The sequence below is a fragment of the Tursiops truncatus genome, chromosome 9 (genome assembly GCF_011762595.2).
Source record: "Tursiops truncatus isolate mTurTru1 chromosome 9, mTurTru1.mat.Y, whole genome shotgun sequence".
Classification (NCBI taxonomy): domain Eukaryota; kingdom Metazoa; phylum Chordata; class Mammalia; order Artiodactyla; family Delphinidae; genus Tursiops; species Tursiops truncatus.
This window is the reverse complement of record NC_047042.1, coordinates 94,608,625-94,633,151: the sequence shown is the minus strand read 5'-3', so window position 1 is coordinate 94,633,151 and position 24,527 is coordinate 94,608,625. Positions and strand designations below refer to the sequence as shown.

Below are 24,527 nucleotides of genomic sequence, written 5' to 3'. Positions count from 1 at the left end.
AACCCGTGTCCCCCTGCATCGGCAGGCGGACTCCCTACCACTGCGCCACCAGGGAAGCCCCAGATGTCCTACTTCTAACCAGAACTAAAGAACTACAGAAATAGCCCTGGGCTGGCTCCTGTGCCCACTGCAGCTTGCACTGATCCTCTAATGTTTTTAATCAGTCTGGTTATAAACACTTCCTGTAGGGAAAATGAGTAGTGATGAGAAGTAATCTCGCTGCTTCTTTATTCTGAAAAATTCAATGACTGGTTTACAGATATTGCTGATTCATCTTGATATCCCGGTGTGGAAGATGTGGATTAAGTTTCAGCCTTAAAGGTTATGGGATCCCCCAAGGCTTGGAGTATAGTAATGAAAAATTGAGAACCTACAAAAAGGATTCCAGAATCTGCATAGTGAATCAACTATTTTATCATCAGGCCTTGGTTCTGATATGAATTTAGGATTATGTAGATAGGACCGTGCCATGTGCTTTTTACCAGAGCCTTAGAACTTTCTCTACTTTATATTTCATATATAACTTCACTTAGTGTCTTTCTCCTCAGTGTAAAGCAAATTCTCTTTAGTTCTTCTGAGGTCCTGTATAATGTCTGGGCCTTTTCCCCTCCAGTCTGGAGTGGCTTTACTAATAAGGTTTCCTAAACACGACCAGGAGCGATTACCAGACTTGATAACCCCAAACAAAGGTTTGTAAGTTTCCTCTGAAGACTAAGGTATCCCAGTCCTCACCTGTGTATTAGGAGTAATACATGCTTCCTAGAGTGCATGGCCTTTCTCTGCCTCAAATCTAATGCTCGGAGTTCTAGAAAGATCGCCAAAGAAAATTTTAGATCCTCTAGATGTGTGGTATACTTGTCTTAAAATATTCTAGCTTTGACCTGAAGCATCTTATTCAAAATAAAAATTCCTATACTCTGAAAAGGTCAAAAATCGGAAACTCATTCCAAATTTCTTAATTTTTCTGTGTAGTTTACTTTTTTATGTTTTTATGGAATCCCGTTCTGATTTATATATTCCTGTAGTATGGCGATTAATCTCTTTCTTCCTTAGGCTGACTAGTTCTTTCTTGCAGTGTCTTCACTTATTCATTCATCAAACATTTGAGGTCTTGTACATGTTAGGCACTATGCAGAGGACCAGGGCCACAGCCTGTGGACCAGAGAAGCACAGCCTTTGTCTTTATGGAGCTTAAGCCACTTACTGTTCCTCTAGAGACTGAACAGGTTATACCGGCGCTTGGGTGATATGTTACTCTTCTAAAATCATGCCTTCTTCAGACTAAATGTTATCTGAGCTTTAAAAATGTACTGTTTTAAAACTAAAAGCCAGGGGCTTCCCTAGTGGCGCAGTGGTTGAGAGTCCGCCTGCCGATGCAGGGGACACGGGTTCGTGCCCCGGTCCAGGAAGATCCCACGTGCCGCAGAGCGGCTGGGCCCGTGAGCCATGGCTGCTGAGCCTGCGCGTCCGGAGCCTGTGCTCCGCGGTAGGAGAGGCCACAACAGTGAGAGGCCTGTGTACCGCAAAAAAAAAAAAAACTAAAACTAAAAGCCAAATGCTTCCTATCTGTAAATAATTTCTATTTTATTCCAGGTAGAGTGAGTATAACTGTCGCTTTTTATTGTATGTAAGGTTTTCTTATAATAATTTAATTAAGCTCTTCTGTCTTTCCTTTTTCATGATCAGTATACCAGCTTTGACTCTGCTGGTGCATCACAAGACCAGGCTGACCAGCAGAAGGAAAGAGACCAGGCAGTGCCTCTTTTTCATTCTCCTTAAGACCTTCAGCCACCTGCCTTATGCAGGAGGAGACTGTTACTCCGCCCCCTTCCACTGCCCTGCAGCCGTTCTTTAACCACTGTCTCATATGTTAGGAAAGCATCACAGTAATTTTATATACAAATAGCATGGAAACGTATTTTCAGCAACAGGGGAACATTTAAATAAACTATCCTGTAGTCATAGGAAATGCTTTGCTTAAGGTGTTAAATGAAAAGAAAGAACATACCAAACGACATGTACCAATAATAAAAATAGTAATATAAATGTAATATACTGAAAATAATATAATAGATGAGTAGCTAACACTTTTTAAACAATCACTGTGTTGTGAACATGTTTTAAATGTTTTGCACTTATTGACCCATTTAGTTACCTCATTTAATCCCCCCAACAACCCTCTCAATTGGTAATTATTATCCAGTTTTTACATGTAAACATAAAAATGAGGTACAGAGAGTTTAGGCAACTTACTAGGTTTGGTGAAAAGCCAGTATAGGTCCTTAAGATACCTAGGTTCTAGTGGGGGCTCACTCGCTGTTGGGTGATCAAAGTGCCCACAGGGATGCTGTGAGGAGTGGATGGGAGAGGCACCAATTGTGAAATCAGGAAGACTTCCACATGGAAGGGACATGGAACAGAGTTTTAAAGGGCGAGTTGGCTAGTTTTCCAGGTGAATAGGCAGATGGGAAAACCTATTGAAACCTGACTGCCACTCACCAATCTTGTGACTTAATTCCTTCATCTGAACAACACAAATGATGTCTGCCATTTCTTCATGGCTTATCTAATAAAATAGGGTACTGAAAGCTCTATGGAAGTGTTTGATGTTATTTAATTATTTTATTTATTTATTTTTTAAAAGTCCTTAAATATGTGACTGCTGGTTTTCCTTTGCTTTCTTAGGTAGATATGATTGTGACCCTGGGAGGACTTGCTGGACGTTTTGACCAGATTATGGCGTCAGTGAGCACTTTGTTCCAAGCAACTCGAATCACTCCTTTGCCAATTACAATAATCCAAGAGGAGTCTCTCATCTACCTGCTCCAACCGGTAAGTGAGGATTAAATACAGTGTCAGCGCTTTGCTTCCACAAAACCTGTAACATTTTCGTACACAAGAAGAAAACATGTGCCCCATTTATGTATTTGAACTGTGAGTGAAGTTGAGGTGTTTGATTACTTGTGGCTAAATGGGAAACAGGTGGAGGAGAAGCCTCGTTGTACTCAGAAAAACAAAACAAAAGTTTTTAAATTAAATTGACACTAAGAATTAAATTTAGCATTTTTGCATTTTGAGCAGCTGAGTGTGAGTGCCACTTGAGATTAATCTCAGAAGAGAAAGCACAAAGCTTGGCAAACATTACAAATGGAATTCTTGTATATTTTCAGTGTTGTCGTTATAATTGGAAACTGCATTTGATTTTGTTAAGCACTTAGTCTTGAGCTTTTACTGTTCATAAGTTGCTTGGTTGTTAATTTCACTCTCATGATGATGTCATTCATTTCCAATGATAAACATCAAGGAAATTTTCTATCAGTGTAGTGCTTAGAATAGAATTCTTATTATATAAACATGTTTTATGAGGTTGATGAGTGTATTTCAGTTTGAAAAATGATTGTTTGGCAACATTTTTTTTTTGGTTTTTTTTTTGCGGTTTTTTTTTTTTGGGCCTCTCACTGTTGCGGCCTCTCCCGTCGCGGAGCACAGGCTCTGGACGCGCAGGCTCAGCGGCCATGGCTCACAGGCCCAGCCGCTCCGCGGCATGTGGGATCCTCCCAGACCGGGGCACGAACCCGCGTCCCCTGCATCTGCAGGCGGACTCTCAACCACCGTGCCACCAGGGAAGCCCATGTTTGGCAACATTTTTTAAAGACAGTGGACAGTTTTTTGTTTTTTTCTTTTTTGCCTGTCACTGTAATGTGCTGCTTACAGCTTTGCTCTCAGTCCCTCTGCTGTCCATCATCTGTAGCTTGCCATTACCTGAGAACTGTTGTTTGGTTAACATGGCATGCGTGCTTACCGTCGTTCCGCCAGTTGTGCATTTTGTTCTGGCTCTTTGCCTTGCGTGGCTTTGCTGCTTTCTGGAATACTTCCTGTGAGGTGCGAAAACGAAGCTGAAGAATTCGGTTTTCAGACTCCATAGTGTCCATTTATTTGGTCAACAAAGAGTTACGGAGTGCCTGCTACCTACCTGTTGCACTGCTGGGCAATTGAAGATTAAACAGAAATAGTAACATGTGTTCTTTACTCTCTAGTATATGTCTAGTGAAGAAGACATTTATAAAACACAGACATAAAGCAAGGTCAAAAGGTTAGTACATAAAGATGATGAAAGATTATATAATCTGGTCATGGGTGTGTAAGGAAATGCTTCACAGAGGCACTCAATTTTATTTACTTAATTCAACAATTTTTTTTTTTTTTTTTTTTTTTTTTTGGCTGCTGTACGGCTTGTGGGATCCTAGTTCCCTGAGCAGGGATTGAACCCCAGCCCTCGGCAGTGAAAGCCTGGAGTCCTAACTACTGGACCACCAGGGAATTCCCAACAAATATTTCTTGAGTACCTGCTATATGTCAGGTACTTTTCTAGGGATACAGCAGCAAGCAACAATGACAACAAAAAAAAAAACCCTTCCTTTCATGGAACATAGATTGTGTTGAGCTTACATTTCAGCAGAATCTCGAAGGATGAGTGGATGTCTGCTATTGAAGATGATGGGAAAGTCATTCCAGTTAGAAGGAGCCACTAAAGAAAGATAGAGCTGAAGGGCATGTTATGGCATCTACAGGTAATTCTGAGCAGCCATATGGAAACTATTGAAAGATCAGACTCGGAAGACTACTTTGGATCCTACCTCTGAAGAACCTTGAACTCTACATACTACAGTGTGAACTTGTTTGCCATAAGCTATGGGAAGTCATTAGAAGATTTCGGTTAGCAGTCTGACATGCACAGATATGCTTCTTAGATTTCTCATTAGATGTTTATTAAATACCTGTACTTTCCCAATAGGTTCTGAAGCGTGAAACTCTCTACCGTTGTGAAGCGTTGAGCTTTATTGTTTTATAATGATTTTATGATGCTGCGAATGCTAAAATAGTCAACTGCAACTTGTCTCTATGTAAATACTCTGGCTAAGAGATAACTAGATGGGGTACAATGGTTTTTGCAAAGTAAAATTGGAAGATTAACTGATAGCAAAAACCACATCTAAAAATGACTTCTGCTCTTAAGATCTTTTCATTATCTGTGGTATTTTGTATCTTCTTTGAATAATTGTAGACTTCCTAAAATGTATTCAGCTTGGGATTTCTTGGAATTCCTCCATCTATAGATTGCTGTCTGTCCTCAGTTTGGAAAACTCTCAACCATTATGTTTTCAAATATTGTCTCATCCCCCATTTTCTTTCTCCCTTCTTCTGCAACTCCAATTAAGCATATATGTGATCCTCTAATTGTATCATATATATCTCAGAACTTGTCTCTTGTATTTTCTGTCTTAATCTCTCTGGGCTACATTCTGAAGTTCCTCATTGCCTCTGCAATCCACTTCACTCTTCTGCTTTAGCTGTTCTATTTTGCTACTAAACTCATCCTTTCAGTAGCAAAGGCTATTCCTGCCATGATTCATCTCTCTTACAAGCTTTCCCTTTACTCACATTTTAAAAACTCTTAAAACATAATTGTCCTACTTCCTTTATAGTCTAGAAAAATTCTGATATCTGCAGACTTTATAGGTCATCTGTCTTTTATGTTCTCTTTTGCTTTTCTATTTTGTAACCTTGATTCATTCCGTATTTTGTGATTTTTAGCTATGACCTCATATTTCTGGGAACTTTACCTGTGGGAATTACTTATAGAAGGAGTTAAAAGTGAGTCCAAGGAGAATTTAGAGTGGACTTCCAACCCAGTTATTTATAGGCACTAATAACTTAGGACCTTTCGTTTGAGACTTTTTTGGACCATCTCGGTGGTATGTATTTTGAAGCTAATTCTGCTGGGAGTTTGACTTCCAATTACAGATGCCCAAGGAAGACTTGTTCCTCTTCTTAACCAAGGTTTGGCTGGACAGTTTTCCTAGCATTCACGTGGGGGTATCCTTTGTATTCGTCTTTTCTCTGAGAATCTCCACTGAAGTGGTGCAGTCTCCTTTTACGCTCCTACGTTGCTCAGGCTTGCTCTCCTAATGACCTTCCATACTTGGAGGCCTAAGCACCTGAAACTCAAGTTCATCTGATTTGGTAAAAATCAAATGCCTGTAAGGTGAAAAGTAGATTGGTGTTCTTTTTCAATCAAAACTTAGTTTTTGAATATTCTTTGAAAAAAAGAAAAAGATGTTTGATGCATTTTGAAAGATTCCCTTTAATTTTTTTCTAGCTTTTTTTTTTTATTGTTGTCGGTTGGCCAGGGTACTAATCTACCCTGTGTATGTTGCAGTGATAATGAACCCCCAAATCTCAGAGGCTTAACTGAGATTAAGCTTAATTTTTTTTCTCATTCATGGAAAATCTGGTGTGGTTTGGGCAGTATCCTCCATTTTATATCCAAGCCAATTGGGAACATGTTGAGTCAGCAGCGGAAAAAAGGTTACTGTAAAAAGTGGCACTGCATGTTTTTAAAGGCCAGGCCTGGCTGTGGCTTGTGTCACCTTTGGTGAACACAGTTACGCTGCCCCAGCTCAGTATGAGGTGGTCGAAGAGAGGAAGGCTGTGGGCCGGAAAGATGACTGAGCACAGACCATTGTCTCCGTCAAAGACAGAGGTTATGTTCTGTAACATAATCATCTTTTTTTTTTTCATTTATGATATGTCAGACTTTAATCATTGAAGGAGAATCCCCAGTTCCCCAAACATAGTAATCATGGTAAGTGTGCCTGCATACCCCATGTCCTCTAGAATCTCTCTCTGGTCATTTTGATCTTGTCTTATTGAAACAACTAGCAAATTACCTTACCCTATCAAGTAAGTATTACATAGCGTGAGGCAGAAAGTTCACACAAGACCATACCCTCTCCATTGCATGAGAGGAGTAAGAATGTTTAGCACAGACTTTCCTCTGGGGGCTCAGTAGGGTTGGCTCTGCTCGTCTTTCCCAGGGGTCACATCCCAGGTCTCTGCTTCTCAGTCACTTTTAGTGAGAGAGTAGTTAGCACCCAGAGCAACTGCAAAAGCCAAAAGGAGTATGTTTGAGGGCTTAAGATACGAACCAGGCTTACACACCCTACCATATTTTTAAGCAGTTCTAATTATACACTTACGAAATGTGATCAATTAAAAGCTGATTATTGCACAGAAGCAGCCTATATCCTAGAAATGGAACACGCAACGTTGGAGCTGAAATGACTCTGTAAGATGTATTTTCATTTATCTCTGTGTTATATGTGGCATATGTAGTAAAGTACGCATCTGTATTAGGTAGTGTGCGTATTCAGGACGATGTCTGCAGGATACTGTTCCTTGTTAATAGGGTTATTGGAGTCACAATCAGGATGGACATACCATACACGTAAATTGAAACCATTTTCAAATATTTTGGTGCTGGACTAAGGAAATCAATCTGGTTTGCTTCAGTGACAGATAAAGAATGCTTTCAAAATGTTTTAAATGTACTTCTTAATTGAAAGTCATCAAATAGCTATTCTTGAGAAAGGAGGTAATTGGGGGACTTGCACAAGAAGCATATCATTTGAGCTTCATAACAGTCCTGGGAGGCAAGCAGGACAGATCATAAGAATCACACAGCAGTATTTTGACTCAGCAGTTTTTCCACTGCACTACCTTTCCTTCTTCATGGGATTAATGGGCTGAGATGGAAATGACAAACTCTTAAAACAAGTCACAGTCTGCAGGCTGGTCATTATCCATAGGATATGCATATGTGTACACACACACACACGCACGCACACACACGCACGCACGCACATAAATTCTCTACAATATTCTTTTCAAATAAGCTTGATCTTGGATGCCCCTTAAGGGTATATCCTACCTTGTGGCTTTACCCTGAAATTAAACAAAAATAACACTCTGCATTTTCCTCAACTATAAAAAAATCTACCTACAATAAGAATCTTCGTTATTTAAACAGATTAAATGAGATTGCCATCAAACTTTGCTAAAATATATCAAAAGTGGTAGAATTCAATATAAATGTTAATTATTATGAGTATTACTTTTGAGGACAGCGTCTTCTAGAATTGGTTCTATAATTCCAGGTTGTGTGAAGTTGAAGATAATAGCAGGAGGTGTGAGATGTCTTATGGGACCTGTGTGTTTGGCTGATAAATGTTTTAGTGCTTGTATTTGCTCTGTGACGGTGAAGTGGCTGGGATAGCACTGGACCATGGAACTAAAATGTGCTTCTCTTGATTTTTCTAAAAAAAGCCTCCCAACCCTCAACTCATCTTAATGTTTCTGTAATGTTCTGTGTTTCTTTCTCTACATACGAGACTCTTGTGAGAGCGTGTTGTGTAAATAAACCCTCATCCTTCATTCATTAAGGGTACGTCAGTCATTTGGGACAGGCCTGTATGTCGAGAGCCATTCAGTTAAAGTTGTGTAGATTGTTGCAGACTAAAATCTTTCATCTAATTCTCTTTTCAGTCCACTTCCTATGACTCATTTTTGTTAATTACAAATAGCTGACTCAGTTTGTTATCCAGCAGAAACTAACATGACACTGTAAAGCAATTATACTCCAATAAAGATGTTAAACAAAAAAGGCAATAGTGTACTTCCAGGTCTATATAAATTTGGAAGACTGGAAGTTTTTAGCTGGTTGACTTTTTAGAAGATAATGTCTTTTCGATTGTATTGTGCCATATTTCACTTGCTGCGGGTCAGATGTCATTATGAGTGAAAACCTCAGTAGGGAGCGTTTACTTTGAAGGGATGTTCAAACTGCCATTTTAAAATAGCAAATTAAAAAAATAGAATGCCTAATAGCCCCTCCCCAAAGAGTCATCATCCCTCTTTTACCCCACAAAAATGTGTTCTTAATAAGACATCATGCCCTTTTATGAGCAGGAGATTTTATGAAAATGGTGAGAGACATTTTAGCCATGAAACCCCACTGATGTCAGTGACGGGTTAGGCTGTGTTCCCCGTGAAGACAGCCAGGTGCTCAGAGCGTGTGTGTCGCATTTACTATGCAGGGTGTGAATGGCTCCAGATTTCACATACATACTTTCTCATTTTCTGGTCCTGTGCTTCTCAGGAGTCCAGAAACATTAGCTTCTGTACACTGAGCATAAATTATCTTTTATCTCCAAGTTTTATGGCAGTTGGTAATACAAGTTAATAGGATTTATGACCAAAAAATGAGCTGTCCGAGAGTTAATAAGGCATGTCTTCTGCGTTATCCCAAACCTCGTTCAGTGATTCCTGTTCAGGATTATAGCGTCTGATGTATAAGAGAATGCTGTTACAGAGCGACGCTGTCGGTTTTTATCTCAGTTGAACGAACTTCTACATACATTGTAAATATTTCTTCCTCATGATCTTAGCCATGTTTCCTACTGCTTGTTTTTTTCCTCTCACTAGATCAATCATTTACTGTATAAAGTCCTGACATTTTCTCCATTATACATTTGAAATGCCGGTAATGAATATGATAGAAAGCTGTTAATAGTCTGATAGAAAGAAGCTGAATATCCGTGATGTAAATTTGGTGTGCATGATGGTTTCTGCAGAGAACCAGGGGTTTGGATCTGTCTGTCCACACGTGCAGCACCATCTCATCAGTGAGAACACCGGAGAAGTGATTCTCAGAGTGATTTAGAGTGCGGGGACTCTATAGGCAACACTGATAATCTTCTCACGGTTTATTATCCAATTATATAATTCCTTTCTTTGGATTATTATTTCATTCTCCCTCTGTATCTTCTCAATTTTTGTTGTTGCTTGGCATCTTAGAATCTTTTTTATAAATTATAAGTAGCATACAACCATTCAGTATTGGTGTAAATAGTATAAAGTCTGAGAGATCATTTTATAGATGAGCAATTGCAGACACTTAAAGGTAAAGTGATTTTCCCAAGGTTATGCGCAGCATTTCCTTGAAAGAAAATTTCTGCTGAAAATGAAGTAGATTTCATGCAGTGATGCCTAAAAGAGGACCGCTAGGCATTTCATGTCTGTAAATGGCCTGCCACTCAGAGCCTTCTCAGTCTCTCTTTCCTCTTCCACAGGGCAAATTGCTATCCCCCCTTCCTTCCTTCCTCCGTCGTACACCCACCGAAGCTTCCTTCTCTGGGAAAGTCCTGCCACCTAATGTCTAACCTAAACACTCTTCGAAGTGGCTCCTTGCTTTGCTTACTCTTTTTCTTCGGCTTGTCTGCTCTGTATGCCAGGGCAGCAGATTCTTCTCGAGGAGCACTGCACGCAGACACACATCTGCCCTAAGTACCCTCTTCCTTCCCTCGCTCCAGACCTTGCCCAGCTTTCTAGGAAAATGTTTCTATGCCCCTTCTCTCCTCTCCTGTCCCCTTCCGGGTGCTTTTCCTCCTCCTCCACTACATGGCATTTAAAAAATATAAAACAAAACCCTGTCCTGTTGTTGAACAGTGTATTTGCCTTTCTTAGTAGTCAGACGTTAAATTTTAATGTGCAATACTACCACAAAGTTCCAGAGCTCTGCAACTCTCATTTTGTAAGCACCCCAGTGTCCCCTTTAGATCTCTGTAGGAACTTTCCCTCTGTGGTTTTATCCATGTTTAATGAAACTAACTTTCTTTAACTAAGACGTGAAATCACACATTCATGAAGGGTTTATTTTGTAGGTTTGTTTTCTGTTCTGCTGATTCCGTTTTTGTTGTTGTATAGCGTAGAATACTTCAGCAAAAAGCATTCTTTACGCACCAATTATGTGATAGACACAGTGGTGGGCAGTGCATGTGAAGAAGTAAAAGGCACTGCTTCTGTTCTGCTACTTAGAGTTTAGTGGAAAAGATGGAAGAATAAATAGCAAAATTTACACTCCTTATAAGGGAACACTGGGCGCTATAAGGATGGCGTGGAAAAAAACATTTAACCCAGCTTGGGCACAGGGTTGGTGGTGAGAATGGGGACAGTCTCTGAGGGAGATCCTAGCTGATGGGCAGTTAGGCAAAGAAAGGAATAAAGACATTTAATATGAAAAGGCAAGGGGGCCTTAGAGAACTTGCCACCTTTGGGGGAATCTCCAAATTGCTGAATCCTGGGGAGCCTCGGAGATGCAGCTAGAAGTAAGAAGGTTCTAGATCACGAGGGGCTTGTTTGCATTCTCAGGAAGATGGTCTTTATATTGAAGGCCAAGTTCAGGTATTAAGTATTTTTATCAGGGAATGACGTTAGATTAACATTTTAGATAGTTTGGTAGCAATGTGAAGGATAAATTGATGAGGGAAGAGATGGAAGCCATTCAACTACTTCAGAAATCCAAGAAGGGAATGGTGAGTAAGTAAACTTAAGTAAAGATGGGCATGAAGAAGAGATGATACAGTTCATTGGGATGTGCGTTCAAAAGTCTTTGCAGGAACACAGAGGGAGGAATCAGTGCAATGCCTAGGATTCGGCATTAGGCAACTGGGTGTTGTCTTTCTTTGAAATAAAGAATGTGAGAAGAACAGAACAAGATGGGAAGATAATCAGCTGAATTTGGGACATAAAGAGATTGGTCTGTTTTGGGAACTGAGTAGAATTGCCTAAAAGGGTTAAATATTCTGCCTAACCTGGCGGTGTACCTTGAGATTCGTCAATATATACATGGTAATGAGAAACTTGGGACTGGACTCATCGCCCTGGAAGGACGGTGTAGAGTGTAAAGAGCCGCGGCAGATGGTAGAACTCGAGGGGATACCTTCAAGGAGAAGAAATAGAACTAAAAGAGAGTGACGCTGAAACGAAGGTGGTTTAGAGTTTCAAGAGGCAAGGGAGTGATCAACAAGGGTATCAAGAATTAAAAAAAAATATCATGAGTTTGGAAGCTAGGAAGGCTTGATAAGGTACAGTTTTCATGGTAAAATATAGGAAGGAACCAGATTATTCTGAGTTGAGTATTAAATGGGAAAGGAGGTAGATATATATTTCTCTTTATTGTTGTTTGCCCTTTTTCATTGTTCCCTCATAAGCAGTTGAATTTTTTTTCTTTTTTGGACTAACCTGGGAACTAATGACGGCTTACAGAATTATTTTGGTGAGACCATTTTCCAAGTTAAAAACGAAACCAGAAGAGGAATGTTTGGGACTATGCCTTTATTTCTTTTCCAGGATGACCAGAAGCGTAGCTGCCATGCTGCACCTTTTTAAGGTGGATGACACATTTATGGACACTAATTATATCACTAAATACTGGTGAAATATGTTGCAATGTGTTTTAAATCCATATTGTCTCCGAAAACAAGCAGAAGGACCACCCCCAGCTCTACAATCCTGACAGGCCCTTCTCTCCTTTCCGTGGGCACCCTGGGTCTGGGCATCAGCACGAAGCTTTGAGTCAGAGCTTTTCATCTGCTTCTTTCTGGTCTGTCATCTTTTCAGTGTTACATGACCTAGGGAAACTGACCTATCTCCTGTTTTCCAAGCTGACCACAATCACTCCTTTCTCTGCCCAAAATATTTTTTTGTTGAAGTCACTCTCTTCTTTTAAAGCCCTACTCAAATTCTCTGTCTCCAGAATTTCCAAATAAACCTCTCTGAACTTCCCTCATCTGGATTATTTTCATCATTTTTTAAAATCCTTTTTCTCCTATGGGCCTCAAGCAGTTTATCCATAAAAGAAAATTCGTTAGGGTATAACTTCTCTCATTTTCTAAACCTTAAAAACATAAGTCGCCTATTTTTAATCAAAGGTGAAATAATAACGATCATACTTCATCCAATGCTAGTTCATCCAGTGGGAGCCAAATCCAGATAAATAGGAAGTTTTAGATGATCTCAATGTCCTGTTCCCATTATCAAGAGTGTTCATTGGTGCCTCCCCTTGTAGAATACAGGGTGCCTGGGCATCCCAGGTTGGGAGTCAGGGGCTCTGACTTCGTCTACTTATTTCCTACTTAGCACGTGCTTTTTTCCTAGTTTGTTGGAAGCTCACGTGGGGAGGGGCGATAGCTTCTGTTAGTGGCTGCTGGTGTGCTAGTTCTCTTGAGCAGATACATGAGGAGGCTGGTGGCAGGGTGGTAGGTTTTAGAGCAGCCTGGATACAATGAAGCTTCAAGGGTAAAGGCCGGAAATGATAACCCCGGTACCCGCCACTCACCCATGCAACATACAAGTTCTTCGACCTTAAAGAAGTCTTTCACTCAGGGAGATTTATAGAAAGGTGCCCATCAGCAAAACCCTATGGTGACCCCTCCGTGATTCCAAAGCAGCAAGGGAGGAAATATCAAATTCAGTCTCAATGGAAGCTGTTTAAAAACGTATTTGGGGCTTCCCTGGTGGCGCAGTGGTTGAGAGTCCGCCTGCCTATGCAGGGGACACCGGTTTGTGCCCCGGTCCGGGAGGATCCCGCGTGCCGCGGAGCGGCTGGGTCCGTGAGCCATGGCCGCTGAGCCTGCGCGTCCGGAGCCTGTGCTTCGCAACGGGAGAGGCCACAACAGTGAGAGGCCTGCGTACCGCAAAAAAAAAAAAAAAAAACTTATTTGGACGTTGGCCTTTTCGTTTTCAACCATGAGTGACGGAGAATCGGGTTAGGAGTCTTGATGCAGTCCAAAAGAATGCTGTGCGCAGGTGAAACAATAGAAGCGATGGCATCAGCGTTTGTCACAGCCCTGTCATCGTAATTTTTCATAATCCAATTCTGGGTAAAGTCATGGAATATGGGATGCTGAGTGTCATCTTTCCCTGTATCGCCCCCCACAGTCCTCTGTGGCAAGGGCACGAGTACACCGTGTCACGTATACTTTGTTCAATTGAGCATTGCTTCAGCATCTTCCTTTGATTGAAAACAAAGGGTTGCCAGTGCGGTATCAATGAACTGTGAAGTGATTTGAGCATTACCGGCAGGGAAATGAAATGAGCTTCTGGGAAGAAGATTGGCGCCGGTGAAAGCCTCTGTATAAAGAGCTTCGTACAGCCCCAGCTGGGTTGTATGACTTCTCATCCGATTAAGATTTCTTTTTTTCCCTGAATTGGGGAGCATTTTGATCTTAGTTGTTCCAATGCAATCAAAACTGAAAGTGAAGAAAAAGTGGAATACTTATCCAAATAAAGTTAAGCTAGGAGGACTGGGGTTCGAGGGTACTTCTTCAAACTATACACTCACGCTGATATTTTGAAGCTCTTCCAAGGAATGGCGTGAGGTACCTCACCCTCATACATACACACACATATATACAACACATGTAACATACATGTGCATACACCTCCCCCCACCCCAAGAATCTTACCTCTTCCAAGCCCAATCTCACCGAGAGGGAGGATTTTTTTTCCGAAAACCTCTATCCTATATAGCTGTCTTTTAAAAGCTACCCTTAGTCCTTCATAACTTTGTCATGATCAGAATTAGGATATTTGACTTAGATGGGTATGAAATAGTTTAACAGTAACATTTATAAAAATACATCAGAGTCAGGGACCAAGTTAGCAAAGCAGAGTATAACCAAGATGATCAATAGACGGAGAGAGAGAGCAAAAGAGAGAGTTAAACTTTGACGGAGAATAGAACACTAACGCTGCCCCAGTTTCCTGTTGCCTTCTGAAGTGGACTGAGACACTGCTGATAGATGTCAAGTAGATAGGATGTTCTAAATGTCGAAGACATACTGAGTATTAATCTACCATTGAAGTCTCTTGAGAGCCGTGCATGAGTTGTAAAAAAAAAAAAAAAAAAAAAAAAAAAACCTTTGTACCGGAAAGCCTGGAAAATTACCAGCAATATTTTTGGGGTGATACAGCACTTTGAGAGTTTGTGAAACACGTTCATCATTGTCTCACTTGATTTTCAGCAGCCCTGTTAAGCCTGCAGACAGGTACATTGTTCCTGTTTTTCAGATGAGGAAACTATGCGTAGAACAATGTTGTGAGTGCGTGGAAGATCCATGAACAGTCTAGGGATTTTTCTGAAACCTAGGCCTGTACCCTTTGCTTTGTAGCTGCCGTCTGTCTGTCAGAATCCCCGCTTCCCTCTCTGAGTGGCGTCGCACCTTACGGAGGCTGCAAAAGCAGGAAGGAGAAGCAACCAGTTTCAATTATCTTCCATGCCCTGAGGGTGGTGCATTTAGGAGCCGCACTGAAATCATCTGCATAGCATTTTTTTCTCCCCAGTCAACTTTCTCATTAAGAAAATTGTCATATATACAGAGAATTTGAAAGAATAGTATAATGAGCAACGCATTCCACCCATTTCTAATTTTTTAAAGCATTTGATCATGTATGCTCCCTCTATGAACAGAAGTATTTGGGGGGAAGGTGACCCTTTGAAATTAAATTGCGGATGTCTCATCACATCTGAAATACTTCGACATGGGGAATGCTATTTAGAAACTGAGATCGAGATAATAGATACGCTTACTGCTACCATGGTGGCGTTGCTTCTAGACATTTTTCAATGAACAGAACTTAGAAACAAACAAAAAGTTGTGTGTATGCATAAATTACAAGTTTGTATTGATATTTTGAATTCTGTTTTTCTATATTTAACCTATTTTTATTTTATATTTTTTATTTCTTTTGCCCTCCCTCAAAATTCCTGGTTTGAAATAACATACTTGTTTTAGACTATAGTGTATAGTAACTGGTTTCAAAATTATAATATTTAAATTACCACTGATAGTAAACTACTAAAGGAAATTTAAAATTTCTTTGCAGGTCTTTCCATACGTCTTTAAATTATAGCCCAGTCGGAGTATTGTGTCTAAAATTTGTCACTTGAAATGATAAATTTTGTTCTTTCTGTGGTTATGCTACAAATTTAACTCTTAGGTTCATTTGTCACAGTTTATTTGTAGTTACAAGACTTTATTTTTTAATTACTATATTAAAATATTTTAAAGTAATTACATTGTTCAAAAGCAAAGCTTCATAAAAAGTTATTGTCAGGAGAGGTCTTGCTTTCATTTCTATCCTCTTCACCACCACCACCCTCTTTCAGAATCTTCCAGATTCTGAAAGAGAAAAAAAATAAAGTAATAATATATTTTGGAGACTGCTCTGTAGTCAGTAATAGAGATCGTCTTCTTTTATTATGGCTGTTCAGAACACTAATTGTGTGTATGTATCTCAGTGTACCATAATTTATCCATGTGTAGCTTTTTGAAAGGACATGTTGGAAATTCTGACAAGGTAGTTCTTTGAGTTGTGGCTTACGGTGTGTTTTGAAAATGTTCCTCAGGTGATTCTATGCACTTTCTGATGAGAGAACTGCTTAGCTCTCATAACACCTTAGGAGGTGGAGACAGTAGGACCCAATTTTAAGGACAAACTGGGTCTTAAAAATATGCAGCGACTTGTCAGGAGTTACTCTTCCATTTAATGATAAAGCCACGTTCCAAATCCATGTCTAACGACCCTTTAGGTCTCTCCCTTCCATAATTCTCTTTCCCATTACATGATTCATGAGCTTAGTGTGATGTCATCCAGTGCAGAAGAAGCAATTTTAAGAGGTAAACTCATTAAGCAAGCATAACATGTACAGACCACATAGTTCTTCTCTAACAGAGGATCAGGCTTCACTGCCACCTTTGTAGAGTGTAGATAAGTTTTTAAATAGAAAGAAGTGAATGGACATTATCAGTTTCCTTTATCAAGGAAGAAGAATATTCTATTATAGTATAGTAATGATATAGTAATGAGATAGTAATGATAATGAACCAGAGTCTTTCTTTTTTGGAAAAAGTCGTGTTGATAGAGGAGCCTCAGAATTGATTAATTGCATACACATTGGCCTTTCCAATTGTCTGACGATAGGAAGCCAGTTTCACTCCTACCAGAAGCCCTCAAGGTAAAAGGCACAGAATATGGAACATTGGTCTTATTTTATCACTCAAGTTTAATGTTCAAAAGTGCTGCTCGAGGGATAGTGGGAAAGGATTTATTTTCTCCTGGGTGAAGCTAGCCTGTTAAGAAGTGGGCACTCTTTGAAATTTTGATAATAGTAATTGAAAAGCTATGACTAGAGCTTAATATTTTTTCTGAGCATATTTCACATATAAAATATTTCCAGGAACAGAGCAAGCATTAAGAAAGATAAAGGGACTTGGACAGTTTTTTTCATGTATTCATTCAACCAACATATTAACAAGGGCTTATTTGTATCAGGTATATTGCTAGATTGAAGATGAATAAGTTATTCTCAGAAAAGCTTTGCTAAATCTATTTGGATCATTATTTCAATAAGATAAAAGAAGTGCAATATTACAAATACATACAGACTATTATGGAAGCGTAGAGAAGCAGCACGTAACGTACCACAGACAGGTGTGGGAAGAAAAAGGTCATGTCTAAGCTGGGTCTCAAAAGTAGACAGATGAGTAAGGGTCACTAAAAGTTGAAGAGGTTAGAAGACAGAGAACGGAGGACGTGAGCAAAGCTGTACAGTAAAGAAACCGAGCTGTTTATTTGGGAGAACAGTAGAAAGCCTGATGTTTCTGGGATGGAAAAGGAGGACATGGTGATGGATGAGAGGAAAGAAGCTAGGTTGGAGAGGCAATTGAAGATCACTTCCTCTGCCATGTTAGGGGATTCAGATTTTAATCCTTCAATGTTAGACAAATGGTTTGTAACTCTTGGAGGTTATGAGCCTATATGAGAATATGAGGAAAAGTATGAACCTTCTCCAGAAAAATGTACATTTCTACATACACTGAAATTTTTAAATATAATTTTAAGAGTTTATAGAAGTCCTGAGCCTATCCATAGAGTTCCATTTGGAAACCGACTCTTTCAGACAAATACTGGTACACCTTGTTATCTTACCAGTTAGTATGGACAGGGCCTGGCTGTATTCTTAGATAGGACTTTCACATTGAGTTATTAACAGAAATTATCAAATGAGTGGTAGCCAGGTTCTTCAGTAATGGTGAAAATTATGATAGTGGCTAATACTGAATCTCAACATGTGCCAGGATGAAGAAATTATTTTTCTCCCTATTTCTCAGATGAAGCTCAAGGTGTTGCTTGCAGCCAGTAGGATGCAGAGATGGGATGCACCCAGGCACTCTGGCTGCACATGTACTGCTCTGCACTCCTAGTTAACTGCATTATAACGCTCCCTGAGAAAGACAAATTGAGGCCTTTTTCAATGCTAGAAGCCTAGGCTTATTGGCCATAGATACAGGTCAGTATGCAGAGCTTATGTTCTGTTCATTGAACTTACCTCTTAGATAGAAAGATTTCTGCCCTTGCAGCCACATTCATTACACAATTGTGAATAGCATTAAATATAGACACAAGATTATTAGCAGCAACACTTAATACTGTGTATCATCCAGTAGGCTGCAGTAAAGAATTTCATTTCTAAAGCCAAATAGTACATAATTCTCTAAAATCACCTTCTCCTGAACACATACTTCATTTAAAACAATTTTACGAACCAAATTCTAACTTACTACTTAGCGTAAAAATGTTGATGTGCAACATTAAAAAAATAAATTAATGCTACAAATCTCATCCTCTATTCCTTTTATCCGTGATGCTTTCTTTTCCTGAAAAATTGCATTTATATCCAAAATAGAAGTTTATTACAACAAGGCTCTTTTGGAGAGGAGTTATACTCAAAGAAAGGAAGACATTCAGAACCATTAAAAAGGGAACTAGAAGGAGACCGTATATCATAGTTCATCATAGAATAGTTAACTGTATGAAGAAGCAAGGTGATGTCTATAACCCTATGGCTTATTAGGTCTGAAAAGTGTCAGTTATTCAGTCCAGATTTAGGTGTTGCCGAGGGGCTTCTGGTTCTGACTGGGAGGTTTGGGTCTTGACTCTAGTTTGTACAGACTGGCTCCTGGGGACGCTCTGAGTCCCAGTTTCTTCATCTGTAACTTGGGAATGATACTGCACAGGATATTCACGAAAATTAAAACATATAAGGCCTTGTATATGAAGTTGCTTCTTGTTTTATTTTGTTTTGCTTTCGTTTGGTTTCTTTCCTTTGGGATTCAAGTGGAAAGGGTGGAGTTCATCATACGCCTTATTCCTGGCACATTATCGTCGTTGGTCAGTTTGTTTCATTGTTGATTTGGGTTTGTTGGTTCAAATCCCATTTTCGCCTGCGACTCCCTATTCTCATATAAGAAACCATCCAAATATATTATAATTTACCTTTTTGTTTGTGCTTTACAAAAATGTGTATTGTTTTATGACCATTAAAAAATATTTTATATGTGTCTCTAAAAGAAAGCAATTCCTAAAAATCATACCTAAAGTGACTAAAGTTAAAAATAATTACTTAATGTGATAAAATACAATTTTTACATATGCTTTGTTATTTTAAGTTTTTTTATGGTTTGTTATATGATTAGGGATCCAAACAACATCCGTGCATTGCAATTGGTTAATATTTTTGTTGTCTCTTTTCATCAGTAAGTCTCCTTCTCTATTTTTCTTTTTCTTCTCCTTCTTCCTGTTGTTCTGCCCCTCACCCCTCAACATTTTTGTTGAGGAAACTATCATTTGTTCCATGGACTTTTCCACAGTCTGGGTTCATGGCATGGCAAGTTATCATTAAATACTTTCTCTTTTCCTTTGTGTTTTTGTAATTTGTAGTTAATTCTAGAGCTGTGATCAGAACAATTAAAAAATTGGGGGGATGCTTCTGAAATAGGTGACATTGCATCATAACATTTGGTTGTCTCTTTATTATGATGTTCTAGCCATTGATAATCATCATTCACCTCCATAGTGGTTGCCCAATGGTAATACTAAGCTATTCTACAGTTACTACTTTATTTATTGCCTGAAACACCTCCTTAAAGAGGAGCTTCCCTCAGATCAGCTACTAGGTTATCTTGTAGAACAGTTTTTAAAGGAAGGCAGGATACGCACTTAATTCTTTTTTCTTTTATTTACTATTTTTCAGAATAAAGAGTTGCTTCTCTAGCATTCTTCAATATTAATCAGTATTTTTCCTAAAGTTCATGATTATAATCATATTTGATAGGTATAATCAGTCCATTATAGTTATTACCTTTATTGCTACTCAAAGTGTCCTGTCTTTGGACAGTGGGAGCATATTCAGTTTGGCTGCTGAATCTGCTTGACATAAATCCAGTAGTCTTTGATAACTTGCTTTCTGTTTCTGTAGCATGTTCCTGGATTCATCTTGTACACTTGCTGGCTGAGTCTTAGAATTTCTACAGTGGGCTCTTTAGTAAGAAATAATATAGAGACTATAATCTAATATAGAGACCATAATATAGAGACCACTAAGGGGAGTGCTTGTAGCTACTAAGTTGATTCAATAGACAAAGCTAGGATTTTTTTTTAAGATACCGTGAGTTCATACTTATGCTTTCCATTCAAACTCAGTACCACAGGGAAACAGTATCTTTTGATGAGCAGAGCTTTAAAATGTTGATGAAGCCTCGTCTATTCATCTCTTCCGTTATGGATCATGCTGTGGTGTTTTATCTAAGAAATTTTTATCTAACCTAAGGTTACAAAGATTTCCTTTCATGTTTCCTCTTAGAAGCTGTATATTGATAGTTACCGGTTTTACATTTAGAGCTGTGATCCATTTTGCTTTAACTTTTGTGCACCATGTGGGGTATGGATTGGCATTCGTTTATTTGCATATGGATGTCCAGTTGTTTCAGCACCATTTGTCATAAAGGCTATTCTTGCCCCACTGTAGTGCCTTTGCAGCTTTGTCAAAAATAGTTATCCATGTGCATGTGGATCTATTTCTAGCCTTTCTTATGTACTCCACTGATGTTTTCGTTTTCTTTAAGCCAGTACTACAGTGATGTGATTGAATAATCTTTTGCATGTATCTCTTTGTATGTTGCCAGTGTATCTTTTGGATAGATCCCTGGAAGTGTGATTACTGGGTCAAAGTTTCTTCTAAATGCTCCCCCATAAGAGTGTAAAATGCAATTGTGAGAGTACCTATTTCCCCTCAGCCTACTCATCTGAATAGGTGAGAAGTAATATCCCAGAGTAGTTTAAATTTGCATTTCTCTTATTAAAAATGAGATTGAGCATATTTTTATATCTTTAAAAGCTCTTCACATTTCTTTTCTCTGGACTGCCCATATTTTCTATAAAGTTGTTGGCCTTTTTTTTTCTTTCTATATTGTTAAAAATCTCTTTACATACTGTCTATAATATGAGTTGCATATACTTTTTTTCTTTATTATTATTTTAGGAAGGGTATATGTATGCACTTATGCTTTGCATAAATGATATTGTTTTTACCTTTTTCTTATTTTTATATGATTTATTTTTTTAAATAAGCTTATATCTTAGAGGTTTTAGACTTACAGATTAGATTGAACAAATAGTACAAAAAGTTCCGATATATACCCCTGTCCACTGAACATGGTTCTCCCATTATTAACCTACTAATAATGTACATTTGTTACAATTAATGAACCAAAAATTGATTCATTATTGTTAACTAAAGTCTATAGTCTATTCATATGTCATTACTTTTTAACCCAATATCCTTTTTCTGTCCTTGGATCCCATGTTATATTTAGATGTTGTATTTCCTCATGCTTTTCTTGGAGGTTTTCTTGTTTTTTCTCCGACTTTCCTTGTTTTTGTTGACCTTGACAGTTTTGAGGAATCTTAGTCAGACATATTGCAGCATGGCTCTCTGTTGGAATTTGTCTGATGTTTTTCTCATGAATAGACCAGATTGTGTGTTTTAGAGAGGAAGAGCACAGAATTAAAGTGCCATTTTTATCACATTATACCAAGGATGCCTACTGTTAACGTGATTTATGACTGTTTTTGTTAACCTTGATCACCTGGCTAAAATACTGTGTGTCTGTTTTTTCCTACCATAAGGTTAATGTACGCCCCCCTTCCATCTGTATTCTGAAGGAAGTCACAGTATGCAACCCACATGAAGAAGTGGGGAGTTAGACTGTCCCTCCATTAGGGTGGAGTAGTTACACAATTTATTTGGAATTCTTTGTGGGAGATTTCTCTCTTTTTCCCCATTTAAAAATTTATTCGGTAATTTTTTTTATCAGATTGGGCTCATGAATATTTATCTTATACTTTGATTTGTATTCTAATTCTGCTTTATTTGGTTGTTCAGATTGTTTCAGTGTTGGCCATTGGAAACTCCTTCACTTGGTTCCTGTGCTCCTTTGACAGAGCCCCTAAGAGTGTGTGTGTACGTACACGTCTGCACACACATGCTTCCTTTCTTTCTACTAGAAGGCATTCCAAGCTCATCTTGTATATTTCCTGCCCTAGTCTTAGAATCACCTATTTTTCTACAGAGTTCTGTTTCTCTTTTTTTTGCAGAATGGCTTTAGAAACCAAGATCTGGATGCTAGGTGTGCTTACTGCTACTGGGGTGTCATTTTTTAGACCCTCTTAGCAAAGAAGTATAGATGTGTATTTTAACCTGTGTATATATACCCATATTTATACATACTTCTGTATGTAACCATCTGCATATATATTAAGTTAAACATGAGTTCTTACTGATATTTCCAACTGTAATCCATCATCACGTGGATCGTTTTAGCTTATTTCTCCTGCTTGTCTGTAACCTCTCACTTCAGCAGTGACAGACCTGGATCTCACCATCTACCATCCACTTAGTTAATTATTTAATTCCAGTATACATGAATAGCAGTGTTAGAGTTAATTACTTGTACCCCTGTAGGAAACAATTTTATCGGCTAGAGGACAGTACTTCTATGTAGTTCCTTTTGCCTTTAGTTTTACAGACTCTATTCATTTCCAAAGTACTTAGGTCAGCACCCTTTTCCTACTCCCTCCATTGAGGCTATTCCATATGTTTGTAATATAGTTAGGTTCTATTGTCACATTCTGCATTTTGTCCCAGAATCCCCTGATCCTCCTAAATGATTTTTTCAATTTGTGTATGATAAAGTTCATTCTTAGTGTTGTGAAGTTCTACAGGTCTTGACAAACCCATACTGTCATGTACCCACCTTTACAATACCATGCATGCAGTACAGTACAGTACACCTCTGCCACCCTAACAATCCCCTGAGCTTCACCTATTCATCACACTCCCCACCTTCTCCTGGACCCCAGGAACCAGTCATCTTTGTACTGTCTCTACAGTTTTCCCTCTTCCTGGGTGGCATATAATTGGAATCATACAATATGTAATCTTTTTAGACTGGCTTGTTTTGCTTAGCAATGTGCTTTTAAGCTTCCTCCACCTTTTTTCTTACCTTTTTTACTCAGCATTATGTTTTTAAGATCTATCTGTGTTGCTGTGTATACATCGATTCTTTTCCTTTGCATAGCACGAAGTGTTGTATATCTAGTATATTTGCCAATCCACTCTGAGTGCTGGACACCAAATTGCTTCTAAACCCTGCATCTCCCTGCACCCCTACCAAGCTACATCACCACAAATAATTTTGCAATGCACAGCCTCACATATATTCCCTTACAGAACTGTGTGAGCTTTTCTTTGACATGTATATATAGAGAGAGAGCTTGGAAAAGAATTACAAGATCATAGCGTATTTGTTTATCCTATTTAACTATTGCCTGATTGCTCTCTAGAACAGTTTTATCAAACCAGCAGTGTGGGGGGGAGTTGTGTGTGTGTGTGTGTGTGTGTGTGTGTGTGTGTGTGCTTTAAAAATCATCCCCATATCCCCACCAATATTTCACATTATCCAAATCTGGATATAAAGTATATAGGAATCAAGTGATATCTCGTCATGTTCATTTGTATTTCTATAATTACTAACAAGTTGGAGCATCTCTTCATATACTTGCTTGCTTTACTCATTTTTCTGTTGGGGATACTGTCAAATTTTTATTGCTGATTTGCAAGTATTCCTTTTATATTTTAAAGATAAATCCTCTGTCAGCTTTGAACATTACAATACATCTTTTCTCATTACATCATGTGTCTACTAGCTTTGTTCATGATGTCCTTTATTGAATAGAATAATCAGTTTAGTTTTTGGCTTGGTCGATAGTGGTACCAATTACTGACATGCTGGAAACAAGGAGAGGAATAGGATAGACTGAAAACTAGGGGTAGGAATAGGAGTTAGCCTTGGTTGCCTTAAGTTAGAGATGCTCATTGAACCTTCAAGTAGGAATCTTGAATAGGCAGTTGGATATTTGAGTCTGGAATAAACATGAGATTTTGTTAATCTTAATATTCTAAATTGTTTTTATTGTTCCTTGAAGATATTCTTTTCTTTTTTCATTTACATTTTAAAACTTAGAGCTCTGTTGTTTAAAGTTACTAAGAAAATTTTTATTTAAGAAATTGGAAAATTGGAATTGAAGGTACTTTAAATTGTATCATAGTGGGGTTTTTTTGGCTACATATGTAACTTTGATCATAATTTCATTTTTTTCTTATCCAACATACTGAATCTTTGCAGAGTCATGGTTACCCAAGGAAATGTGCAGTTCTAACTTGTTTCAAGGACTCTGAACATATTTCATAGAACATTTACTATACACCTTATAAATGATAATATTTCTCCATTTCACATTTAGATTCTAAAAAATAACTCAGGGTTGACTCATGTTTAAATTGAATGTGAAAATAGATAGTTTTGATGTAAATCTATATGTTCATGGGATTCAGTTATCAAGTATTGAATATTATAGTTTCAGGACCATCTTCCATAAAAAGG

The 24,527-nt window shown here is 38.5% G+C and overlaps 1 protein-coding gene across 6 annotated transcripts in view; it reads left to right on the top strand.

The window, feature by feature from the left end:
• Positions 1–24,527, top strand: part of TPK1 (thiamin pyrophosphokinase 1) — a 332,319-nt gene that overhangs the window by 188,341 nt on the left and 119,451 nt on the right. For all 6 annotated transcript variants that reach the window (XM_073810031.1, XM_073810036.1, XM_019933883.3 and 3 more), the window contains one exon: positions 2,686–2,832. In XM_073810031.1, coding sequence (XP_073666132.1) covers positions 2,686–2,832 — 147 coding nt within the window. The remainder of the gene's footprint in view (positions 1–2,685; positions 2,833–24,527) is intronic.